The following is a 13,725-nucleotide window of genomic DNA, read 5'->3' as shown; positions in this document are numbered from 1 at the left end:
ATGGGTTCTAACCCAAAAACTATATCCATAGATGATGATGATGTATGATATAATTAAAAGAAGGATTGACAACATACAATCGAAGCCTGTCTCAAATGTGCGTTGTGTGCTTGGCTGTCCAGTAGAAGCTCTAAGTGTTTATCGAAGCGAAGGGGCATGAATGTTAGAACCGTCCACCCCTCAGATCTCCAGAGGCTGATAAACGGTTGAAGCTAGCCCTGTAGATCCAAGCCCCGTCACAATCGATGGTTGATATGCGTTTGATGATGGAATAGAGCTGGGGCTAGAGCTCCAAGCTTCCCCGGTTAGCGATCTGCACCGAGCTCATGTTCCTCGATGTTGTCACCGTTCCTTGGGGACCGAGACACATTACACAATGAACGAGCCACACCCCTTGTGACGTCGCCAAGATTTGCGCTTGGATGAGCGCATCGAGTTTGAGGTTACTTGATCGGTGTTTTGGGGCAGAATGACGATGTCTTGCATTTGCGCACGCTCTAGGGGAGCAGATCCAGAGACAGCTGCAGCACGTAGGTTATTTTAGAAGGGAAAGGCTTCCATCGAGGCTGGCATGGCAGGGGAGCAAAGTCTCCGCCTTGACGCAATCCCGGCGTTGGAGGTGGGATGCTCTGGCGGGGGGTTAACTGTATTACGAATAACGTCACAACTTGAGATTTGCTGATCTGGTTTCACTTACAGTAGAATGGCATGTTGGACCATGCGACACATTACGGAGCGAAGAAAAGCCTGCCTCATACTACCGGACAAATTGTCTATTCTGAATATTTCTCTCTATCCACCTTATTTTGTGTTTTTGCAATCTACATAGCAACCATCTGTTGCCATTCTCCATTCACTATGAGAAGTGCGCCCCATTGTCGTCACCATAGTTACCTACACGCACCCAGTATCGTTGGCATTGAACGTTGTAGACCCTCTATAAACCGAGGACGGCCGAACGAGCGTCACGGTACAAGGGCGTGATACCAGTCCACAGTTCAAACTAAGAGAGCATGTTAGCTACTTGATTATACACTTGTGATTGCAAAGGTGAACTCACTTGATACCAACCCTGAGACGCCAGAATCTCCAGACCGGGGATAGTGGCCCAGTTGCCTGCCTCGTCCGCCAGTTGCATAATCGGAGTGTGGCTTGGCTTGTAGGCCATCTCGAGAAGAACACGACGCTCTGTGCCCACAGCCGGTCGGCTGAGCAAAGCACCGACGAGCTCTTGGAGACTTGGGTCAATGGGTCGATCAGCTGGAATAGTGCTGATGACGACATTGAGGTTTGAAGACACCTTGTCAGCGTCTGAAGCCTGGCTCAGACCTTGCAACTGGTACTCAGCTGGGAAGTCAGCTGCGAGCGCATCTGCCTTAGCCTGGTTTCGTGCCGCAATGTAGATTGGACCAAAGCCAAGGGAATGGAGGGCAAAGATGGCGGCTCGAGTAGTGCCACCTGAGCCAACCACCATGGCCGCTCCCTTGGTCTCGGAGTCGGCCTGCTCCTCCACTCCTCCGCTACGAAGAGCGTGAACCATGCCCCTCCAGTCCGTGTTGTCTCCTAGGAGACGTCGACGGCCACTGGCATCAGCCTTACCTATCGGCACAACAGTGTTGACGGCACCAATCGTACGCGCTGCTTCCGAGAGCTCGTCGACTTGACCCATGATGTCCAGCTTCAGAGGGATGGTCACAGAAGCACCTCCAAAATCAGGTGCCTGCAGAACCTCACGAACATCTTGGATGTTGTCCGTCTCTAAACGGTGGTACTGGTGAGGCAAGCCTGTCTGGCTGAACAGGGTGTTGTGAAGCGCAGGCGACCGAGAAGCTGAAATCGGCTTTCCAAACAAGTAGAAGTTGCATGGATCTAGGTCACCCAACAACGCCAGACCGCGACGGATCTCGGCCGCCGACATCTGCCCAGGTGCAGCCTTGAAGGGCAAGGCAGGGTGGGAGACGGGCGTCAGGAACTTGTTGAGCACGCGACTGAGCTTGCCCGCCTTGCCCATGTTCATGGCGATCATCGGCGTCTTCTGTGCCTCCTGCATCCTGCTCTTGAACTTGGCGAGGTCAAAGTTGTCTTCGGAGCTGCGCGCAACGCCAACGAGCTTGATAATGTCACCAAACTGGAGGGCGCGGTTGTAGAATGGAATCCAAGAAGCATTCTTCCACGACATGGTGCCCTGGGGGTCGTGGTGTGAAGCAATGATGCGTGAGTGACCGCGAGACTCCGTGACGGTCTGGATGATGTTTTCGGGCAAGGTCATCTCGACATCGACATACTCCATGCCCATTCGGAGAGCCAAGCGGTAAAGCTCAAGACCTTCCTCGTAGGCCTCGTCCGGGAACTTTCCTCCCTGAGACACGGTCCGTAGAGTGAAGACAATGGGCTTCTTGGCCAAGGCCCGAAGGATGGACACTTGTCGTGTGACTGAGTCGACAGACCGATCCTGAAGGAGATCAACTCTCAACTCAACCGCGTCGGAGCCGACAACAACTTCCGGGATCAAGCTAGCCGCCTCGCTCAGATCGGGAACGGTCAGAGACACAAAGAAACTGTGGTCCTTCTCCATCACATCCTTGAGATGCGTGCTTCTGCCAGAAATGGAGGACACAAACTGTCGGAAATCATGCGGAATCTCGCTCTTCGAGCCAGAGGACTCCGAGTGCGGGCTGTAGTAGAGAAGGTTGCTGCACTCTTGATAAAAGTCTTTCCGGCGGAGATAGACTTCTCGGATCTCGCTGGTGTAGGCCGGGCGAGTCTTGTCTCGCATCAGGTACTCCACCACCTGTTCTGTGTCACGGTGGATGAGCAGGACATTGCCACCATTTCTGCCATAGTCCTTGAGGAGCTGCCTGGCCTCGGGCGTTTCGACTAGGCCACCGCCACAAGAGAAGATATGGCCGTGTGAGGTCTTCGCCATCACGTCCTTCAGAAGAGACAACTCGTCTGCTCGGAAGCCTTCCCACCCACGGCTGCCTCTGATCATCTCGGGAATCGTGCATCCAGCCCGTCTCTCCAGCTCTTGATCCAGGTCGATGAATTTCCAACCCAACATCTTGGCCATCCAGTTGCCAGCCGTGGTCTTTCCGGCGCCCCGCATCCCAATGATGAACACTGAGCGCTCCATAACCGAGCTCTTGCTATCCTCCTCGTCAGCATTGGCGTCTGGCTCATGACCAACCATGTCAACCTTGAAGGCCTGCGACAGGATGTCCCACCAGCCAGGCCATGTCTTGCCCACGCACTCTCGTTCGGTGACGATGACGGGGCTGGGTGATGCGACTGCAAGCACACTGAAGCTCATGGCAACACGGTGATCGTCATAGCAATGGATGCCAACCGTTGGTGCTGAGATGACACCGTCCTGTCCTTTCCCGAGAACCTCAATACCATCATCAAGCTCGTTGCACCGAACACCAAACTTGGCCAGCTGGTCCTTCATAGCCGCAATTCGGTTACATTCCTTGACTCGCTGGTTGGCAATACCGGTGATCTGTGTTTTCCCGGACGCCACAGCAGCCAACACTGATGCTGTAAGGAATGCGTCCGTCATGGGTTCCATGTCAACATGAGGCAATGCCTTTAGCTGACCAGGTGCAGGACCAGTGACTGTGGTGGAGTAGTCCGACTGGTTGACGGTGCAGCCCATGGGCTGCAGCACATCGACAGCAAAGCGAGCGTCGCCCTGGAGCGACTTTGACCCAATGTTGGGAATAGTACATGTTGTACCAGTGATGGCAGCAACCGCCAAAGGATAGGTGGCAGAGCTGGCGTCACTCTCAATGATGTACTCACTTGGGTTCTGGTACTGGCCCTGAGGGATGTGGTAGGTGTTCGGTTCATCGGGGGAAGCAGTCACATGAACGCCAAAGGATGCCATCATAGAAATGGTCATGTCGATGTAAGGCTGGGAGATGGGTTTACCACCCACCAGGCGTAGGGTCACCGGGTTCTTGGCATAAGGAGCTGCCATGAGGATTGATGAAACGTATTGAGACGAAACGGTGGCCGCGAGCTCGATGACACCTCCCTTGAGTCCCCCGGCGGCATCAACGCGCAAGGGAAGGCTGTTTTCCTTGCCCTGGTATTCGATCTCAACACCGTTCGAACGTAGAGCATCGACTAGCGGGCCGATCGGACGGACCTTCATCCTCGCATTGCCAGTGAGGATGATAGAGCTGGCACTTTCACTGGGAGAGCACAGAGCGACCACAGTGGTCAAGAAGCGGGATGCTGTTCCGGCGTTGCCTAGGTAGAGAGCCTCCTTGCTAGCCTTGAGGCTCCCTCCCTTGCCATCGACGACCAAAATCTCTCCGGCATCCTGCCAAGAGTAGGAAGCTCCCCCAAGCTGATGAATAGCTGACAGCATATACTCAGTGTCGTCCGAGTGAAGGAGATTCTTGATACGGCAAGATCCCGAACCAAGAGCTGCCAGGACCAAGGCTCGATTGGAGATACTCTTGGAGCCTGGTGGAGTGACGGTGACATCCAAGTTGCTTGGTACACCAGGCGTCACTTGGATTGAAGGCGACAGAATAGTTCGGATCGTCTTGTCGTCGACAACGCTGGCACGAGGCTCGTAGCACTTGCCGATGGCAGACAGGAGCACAATCTTCTTCTTTTGGCCATCGTTCTTCTTGTCGACTCCCATCTTCTGAAGCAAGACGTCGACAGGACACTTCTTGCCAGCAGTCAATTTGACAACGCGCTTGTCATGAATTGAAGTTGGGAGATCATAGCTGGCTATGCACTTGACAAGCCTGGCGACAGCACCCGGGCGCAGAACACCTAGATAGCGAGCCAGCTCGGCTTCCTTGACCATACCGATTGCCACAGCTTCTCCGTGAAGCAGCTGGGGCGTAAGAATGGCCTCAATTGCATGTCCAATGGAATGGCCAAAGTTGAGGAGGTTGCGAAGACCACCCTCACGCTCATCGCTGGAAACAACCTCTGCCTTGACACCTGCCGATCCAATGACAATGCGCTTCAGCACGTCCTTGATGGGTATCAATCGACCTTCGCCCTTGGATCGGACGCACTCGAGGATGTGAGCTGCCGACTCCTCCAGAACGGTGAATTCGGTTTCGTTCCAAATAGCCGCAGTCTTGACCACTTCCGCCATGCCGTTGATGAACTCACGGACAGGAAGGGTCTCGAGGAAGGTCAAGTCAATGTAGATGCGCTTGGGCTGCCAGAAGGCGCCGACCAGATTCTTGCCCATTGGGGTGTCAATGGCAGTCTTTCCGCCAATGGATGAGTCAACCATGGCCAGCAATGTGGTCGGGACTTGAACAAAGCGAACACCGCGCATAAAGGTTGCTGCGACATAGCCGATCATGTCACCCATAACACCGCCACCAAGGGCGATGATGACGGTGTCACGAGTGCATTGCTGCGAGAGCATCCAGTCTTCAATCTCGGCCTTTGTCTCCCTGCTCTTGGAAGCCTCACCCGGAGGAATTGTGTAGGTGAGCAGGCGGGTCGCCTTGCCCTCGGCAGCAGCCTCGAATCGAGCTTGGAAGGCGGGCACATACGTGTCGAAGAGGTTCGTATCGGTGATCAGGACGTATGTCGAGGTTGGGGTGTTTTGGAGCAGGTCGTCGGCGACAAAGTTGAGCCAAAGGCCATGATCAACAATGATATTGGCCTCGCCCAGAATCGAGATCCGCTCGGGACCTGGTTTCTTGGCTTCCGCCATCGCGAATGGTAACAAGTCTCAGGATGGTCAAGACTTGCCTCTTCGTCAAAACGGCGCTGCAGATTGAGGTTTGCGGAAGGTCGTTTGGTTGAGGTGGGCTGTCGTCGACCACGCAGGGATCCAATTATGGTCGGTGAGTAAAAAATGGAGGGGTCTCCCCGATCACGGCGCTAGGTGTGACTCCATGACGAGGAGAGGCGAGCCAGTCAAGTACCGATTGTTCAGGTACCCCGCCTGATTGATCTGCAAGGGGCCTTCTTACAGGTACCGAAGCGAGGTACAAGGTATTGTTAGTACCTTGGCTGGCTGCCCTCTCAGAGCAACTTTAATAGTGATGCGGGCCGAACAGTGGAATGACTCAGCGAAGCACGACCAGCAGGGAGTCATACCTGCACCAGGGCCAGTGCAAATAAGTCACGTGCTAACCACACCAGCCCCGGTGTAAATAAGAGTAGTATATAAGAGGGTTATGAATATAATTAAGATACCTTTTCCTTTATTTAGTAAAATAGCCTTAATATATATAATTAAGTATTATTAATAAAATAAATAAAAATAATAATAAGTAATCTTAGATTATTTAATATAATAAAATTAAATATTAATATAATTTATTAAATAATTAATATTTATTTCTTATAAAAATTATAAGATATTATTATAATATAAATCTAAATACTTAATTAAATTTATTAATATAATTAAGATTAATAATTAAATTAAGGCTATTAAAGCTAATAATTAATTAAGGCCTAATATTATAATTAAATAATAAATTAAATAATTTATAATTAAGATTAATTATATATATTAAATTAAATAAAAAATATATATTATTAAGTTATTAATAAACTTTTTTTTTAAGAAGAATACCTTATATTTATATAAAAATAATATATTAATTTAAAATTATAAGAATAATAAATAAGAAAATAATTTATAATTATTATATAAAAAAAATACTTTTTTTAATATTTTATATAATAATGTACCCTTTATAATATATTATAAATAAAATAAATTAAAGTAAAAATATAATTTATTATTATTTTTATTATTTTATACTTAGAATTAAAAAAGAGCTTAAATAAATTAAATAATCTCTAGAAAGGACTAAGGATATTATTAATATAATAAAATATATTTAAAATTAGTCTTAAGTTAATAATAATATTAAGAAAAGAATATAAATTAGATATTTTTAAATCTTAATAAGAAAAATATTATTTCTCTTATTAAGGAAAATATAAAAAAATTTATAAAAAAGCTTTTTTTTAAGGCTACCCTTAAAAATAAGCTTAAAATATTTTTAAAGAACGTAGAGCTATTTAAGTATACTTATAATAGTAATATATTATATATATATTAATAAGAGATTAATAATACTTAGATATTATAGCTATAATTAATTAAGCTATAAAGCCTTAGATTATTTATTAAAAAATAAAATAATATAAATTAAATCCCTCTTAAGAAAAATAATCTCTTAGTAAAAATTAATTATATTTAAGCTAAAGAATTAAATAACTTAAAAAATTAAAATAAAATAAAAAACTTTTAACCTTTTATTTATAATTCTTATTAAATAAATATTTATAAAGAAAATAACCTAGGTAAGAAAATTAATTCTCTAAGGGCTTATTAAGAAAAACCATAATATATTTCTTACTATAAGATCTAAGATTAATTTAATTAATATAAATCTTATTAAAAAGCTTAGACCTAAGCTTATAATAAATTATATTACCTTAGGGTTAAAATCTTTTAAATAAAATAAAATAAACCTAAGGAATATTTATTAATTTATATTTTTTATTTTTATATATAGCTATAGAAAATATAATAAGTATTTATAAGTTTTAATATTAGCTTAAAGAAAAATAATATAATTTTTTTTTATTATTTTATAAGCTAAAAAGGTATTATTATTAATAATATTATTAATATATAATATAATAAAAAAATATTTATATAAACTTAAAATCTTTTTTTTAAGATATTATTAAAAATTAAAAGGCTATTTATATATTATATATTATAGCTATTTTTATGTCTTAAGAGAAATATATAATTATACTTAGTAAATTATTAAATATAAAAATAAAAAATATTAAGGGGCTTTTATTTAAACTTAAAGGTTTAAAAGGGTTTTTTAATAAAGAAATAATTAAGAAAAGATTATTTTTATTAAAAATAATTTATAAAATTAATCTTATTAAAAGAAATAAATTACTTTATAGGCTATTATACCTTATAAATAAGATATAATATATTACCCTTTAAGAATATATTATAGAAAATCTAATAAATAAGTATATTAAGTACTTAATAAGTAAAATAAATACCTTAATATTTTTTATACCTAAGAAGAATAAAAAAATACACTTATATATAAATTATTATAAATTAAATAAAATAATAATTAAAAATAAATATTTTTTCTTTTTTATTAAAAACCTCTTAAATTAATTTATTAAAATAAAATAAATCTCTAAGATTAATATTTATAATTTATATTATTAAATAAAGGGTATAAAAAAATTAACCTTTTATATAAAATATAAGTATTTTTAATATATAATTATATTATTTAAGCTTATTAATATCTTTATTATATTTTAAGTATTATTCTTAGACTTTATTTTACCTAAAATAAGGATTAAAATATCTTAGTTAATATCTTAATAATTTTAATAATAAAAACTCTATACCTAAAGCCTAAGGTCTTAATAAGCTTAAATTAATAAGGTTTATCTATATAATTATTAATAGCTTTAATAATACGCTAAAATTAGCTCTATTTATAATAAATAAGTTATATCTTAACTAATTAAAAAAGTTAAAATCCCCTTTATATAATAGCTTTCCCCTTTAATATTAACTTTTTAATTATTCTTATAATTCTTAATTACTTAAAGAGGCTAAAATCTTAAAGAATTATACTTTTATTATTTTTATTAAAGAAGGTTTAATTATAACTAGTAATAACTAATTAATTAACTAATTTATAACTAGCTAATTAATTAATAATATATTAATAATAAAATTATAATAGCTTTTTATAGAGACTTTTAATTAAATAATTAAAGTAATATAGCTAATACCTATTAATATAACTTTTAATATAACTAAAATAACCTTACTAAGGTAATTTATAAGCTTTATAAGGGCGCTAAAAATACTTATAATAAGCTATAAAAAATAATATTAAATAAAGCCCTTTAAAGTATTAAATTAAGTATAAAGCTTAATTAATTAATATAAGTTAAACTTATAATCTTTAATTATAATATCTTTTTTTTTTCTTAGTCTTTTTTTACTTAGTTATAATATTAATAAAAGGTTTAATTTTATTAAAAAAGAGCTTTTTTTATTAAAGGCTTTTAAAAAAAAGCTAAAAAAAAAGAAAGATCTTATTAATAAAGATATTATATTCCTCGAGGATTTATAAGATAATAACTAATATAAAGCATAACTTATAAGCCTTATTATTAATATTAATACCTTTTATAATACTAAATAAGAAAATTAAAAAAGTCTTATAACTAGCTAAGATTTAGCTATATAGCTATAAGTATAATTATATTAAGAAATAAAAGTTATTAATATTATAGGTTTATTTAGAAGGAGTAGTTTTTGAAGTTAATATTAGAGTTTTATAAACCTAAAAAGTATTAGCGCTAGACTTAATAGTAAATAGAGGTCTATAAGTTTAATTAATTAAACTTATCTAATTAAATATATAATATATATATCTTAGCTTATATAAATATATAAATAATAATAATTTTAATTATAATTTTAATAATAAGAGAGAATTATTATAAATCTCTTAAATTAAATAAGATATAACTTATTTATTATAAAGAGAGTTAATTTTAATATATTATTAAAGTTATTAATAATTATATAAATAACTCTTATTAATTTAAGCTTAATAAGACTTTAGGCTTTAAGTATAAAGCTTTTATTATTAAAGTTATTAAGATATTAATTAAGATATTTTAATTCTTATTTTAAATAAAATAAAGTCTAAAAATAATAAATATTAAATCCCTTAAAGAGGCCTTATAATAGCTTATTAAAGTATAATTATATAATAAATTCTTTAAATATAATTTTTATTAATAAAATACTAAGTTTCTTAAGTATATTATTACTTAAAAGAAAATAATAAATCTTATTTAAGTTAAGTTAATATTTAAATAATAAGTCTTAATTAGCTTAAAAAATATATAAGTTTTTAGGCTTTTATAATTTTTATTAAAAATTTATTATATATTACTTAGTAATAATAAGCCTAATTATTATTTTATTACTTTATGCCACCTAAAATAGGGATCAAAGTATCTTAATTAATATCTTAGTAATTTTAATAATAAAGGCTCTATACCTAAAGCCTAAGGTCTTAATAGGCTTAAATTAATAAGGTTTATCTATATAATCATTAATAGCTTTAATGACGCGCTAAAACTAGCTTTATTTATAATAAATAGCTTACATCTTAACTAGCTAAAGTGGTTAAAATCCCCTTCGCGTAGTAGCTCCCCTCTGATATTAACCTTCTAATTATCCTTGTAATTCTTAACTACTTAAAGAGGTTAAAATCTTAAAGGATTATGCTTTTATTATCCTCGTGAGAGGAGGTTTAACCATAACTAATAACAACCATAACTAACTAGTCAACTAATCTGCGACCGGCCAACTGATTAATAACACACTAACGAGATCGCGATGGCTTTCCGCAAAGACCTTTAACCAGCGGATCAAAGCAGCGCGGCCAATGCCTATCGGTATGCCTTCCTATATGACTAGGATGACCTTGCCGAAGAGGTCTGTAAGCTTCGCAGGGGCGCGAAAAGCACCCATAATAGGCTACGAGAGATGATATCGTATGGAGCTATTCGGAGCGTTGCGGTAGGCACGCGGCCTACCAAACGAAAGGTTTAGGTTAAACTCGCGATCTTCGGCTACAACCTTCTTCTTCTTCTGCCTAGCCTTTTTCTACCTGGTTATGATATAGATGGTTAATTTAACTTCGTTAGAGAAGAGCTTTCTTTATTAAAGGCCCTTAAAAGGAAGCTGAAGAAATATAGGCATCTCGCCTAGAAGGAAATCGGTTTCCTTAATGGCTTAAGAGATAATAATAACACGCACCTATACGAGGCGTAGCTCATAACTCTCGTCATCAGCGTTAATACCTTCCGCAATGCTAAATAAGAAGATCAAAGAAGTCTTATAGCTAGCTAGGATCTGGCCACGTAGCTATAGGCGCAATGTTAGGAAATGGAGGTTATCGGCGTCATAGGTTTTAGAGGGATTGGTTCCTAGAGTCAGCGTCGGAGTTCTATAAACCTAAAAAGTATCGGCGCTAGGGCTCGGCGCCGGACTAAAACTCGGCGGTAGATAGAAGTCTATAGGTTTAATTAATTAAACCTATCCGGTTAAATGCATAATATATATATCTTAGCTCGTATGAATATGCGAATAATAGTAATTTCAATAGTAATTTTAATAATAAATAAGCTTAATTATATATTTATTAAAAAGACTTATAATAAAAAATATATAATAATAAGTTTATTTAAATACTTAATATAAAATAAGCCTTTTAATAACTTAGATAAGTTTTTTATTTTATAATAAGTTTTTATTACTAAGATTTATAAATTTTATTTAAAATAAAAATAAAAATCTTAATATAAGCTATTTTAAGTATTTAAATTTAATTAATTAATACTTAATAAAATTAATAAATTACTTATTAATTATAAAAATTATAAAATTAAAAGCAATAATAAGCTATAGGATAATAAGAGGTATTAATTATTATTAAGAGCCTTAGTTATTAATGTTATTATTTTTATAGATTTTTAAAAAATTCTTTTAATTTTAATAAATTAATTTATATTTATAAATATTATTAAGGTATTAATTAAAGATATATAAAATAAACTTATTTATTAAGTTTATTTATTATTTACCTTTAATTTTAATATTAAATATAAGCTAAGAATAAAAAACTTTATAAATAGTTTTTTAAGGAATCTTAATTATATATAAAAAAAGATCTCTTATAAAAATATTATATTTATATAAGCTAAGAAATTAAAGCTTATATATAAATTATTAAGATATATTTAATAATATATTACTATACTTAAAAGTAAAATTAGTATTTTAGCTATATATTAGTCTTAGACTTTATTTTACTTAATATAAAAATTAAAATATATTAATAAATATATTAATAATTTTAATAATAAAAGCTTTATACTTAAAGCCTAAGGTCTTAATAAGCTTAAATTAATATAATTTATTTATATAATTATTAATAGCATTAATAATATATTAAAATTAGCTCTATTTATAATAAATATACTATTATTTTATTACTTTATATTACCTAAAATAAGAATTAAAGTATCTTAATTAATATCTTAGTAATTTTAATACTAATAACTTTATACCTAAAGCCTAAGGTCTTAATAGACTTAAATTAATAAGGTTTATCTATATAATTATTAATAGCTTTAATAATACGCTAAGACTAGCTCTATTTATAATAAATAACTTATATCTTAATTAGCTAAAATAATTAATATCCCCTTCGCATAATAGCTCCCCTCTAATATTAACCTTTTAATTATCTTTATAATTCTTAATTACTTAAAAAGATTAAAATCTTAAAAGATTATACTTTTATTATTCTTATAAGAGGAGGTTTAATTATAATTAATAATAATTATAATAAATTAGTTAATTAATCTATAATTAGCTAACTAATTAATAATATATTAATAAGATTTTAATAGCTTTTTATAAAGACCTTTAATTAATAAATTAAAATAATATAGCTAATATTTATTAATATGCCTTTTTATATAATTAAGATAATTTTATTAAAGAGATTTATAAGCTTTATAAGAGCATAAAAAGCACTTATAATAAGCTATAAGAGATAATATTTTATAGAGCTATTTAAAGTATTATAATAAGTATATAACCTATTAAATAAAAGGTTTAAGTTAAACTTATGATTTTTAGCTATAACCTTTTTTTTTTATTTAATCTATTTTTACTTAATTATACTATAAATAATTAATTTAATTTTATTAAAAAAAAGCTTTTTTTTTAAAGGCCCTTAAAAAAAAGCTAAAGAAATATAAGTATTTTACCTAAATAGAAATTAATTTCCTTAATAGCTTAAAAAATAATAATAATATATACTTATATAAGGCATAGCTTATAACTCTTATTATTAATATTAATACTTTTTATAATATTAAATAAGAAAATTAAAAATATCTTATAGCTAGCTAAGATCTAACTATATAGCTATAAGTATAATTATATTAAGAAATAAAGGTTATTAATATTATAGGTTTACTTAGAGGGATTAGTTCTTAGAGTTAATATTAGAGTTCTATAAACTTAAAAAGTATTAATATTAGACTTAGCGGTAAATAAAAGTCTATAGGTTTAATTAATTAAACCTATTTAATTAAATATATAATATATATATCTTAGCTTATATAAATATATAAATAATAGTAATTTTAATAGTAATTTTAATAATAAAAATAATTAAATATATATATTAAATTTATTATTAAAATTAGTATTAAAGTTATTATTATTTATATATTTATATAAGCTAAGATATATATATTATATATTTAATTAAATAAGTTTAATTAATTAAATATATAGACTTTTATTTATTATTAAGTTTAGCGCTAAGTCTTAATATTAATACTTTTTAATTTTAATAAAACTTTAATACTAACTCTAAGAACTAATCTCTTTAAAACTTATAATATTAATAACTTTTATTTCTTAATAATAAGAGATTTATTATTATTTTACCTCCTTATATAAATACCTTAACTTAAGCTTATTATAATACTTATATTTATAGCTATATAGCTAGATCCTAGCTAATTATAATAAGACTTCTTTAATCTTTTTATTTAATATTATAAAAGGTATTAATATTAATAATAATAGTTATAAGCTAT

General features: G+C 33.9%; 1 protein-coding gene across 1 annotated transcript; it reads right to left on the bottom strand.

Annotated features, from left to right (window-relative positions):
• Positions 1-937: 937 nt before the first annotated feature.
• Positions 938-5,704, bottom strand: MRS44_010408 (uncharacterized protein; the record flags this gene model as incomplete). The annotated part of the gene is made up of 2 exons (XM_046272253.2): positions 938-1,003; positions 1,061-5,704. 2 exons carry the CDS (start codon positions 5,702-5,704, stop codon positions 938-940), a joined length of 4,710 nt encoding a protein of 1,569 aa, XP_046128565.2.
• Positions 5,705-13,725: the final 8,021 nt, after the last annotated feature.

The sequence above is a fragment of the Fusarium solani genome (genome assembly GCF_023522795.1).
Source record: "Fusarium solani strain SB1 chromosome Unknown bctg00000006, whole genome shotgun sequence".
Classification (NCBI taxonomy): Eukaryota; Fungi; Ascomycota; class Sordariomycetes; order Hypocreales; family Nectriaceae; genus Fusarium; species Fusarium solani.
The sequence above is the reverse complement of the archived record's forward strand: the minus strand, read 5'-3'. Positions and strand labels throughout refer to the sequence as shown.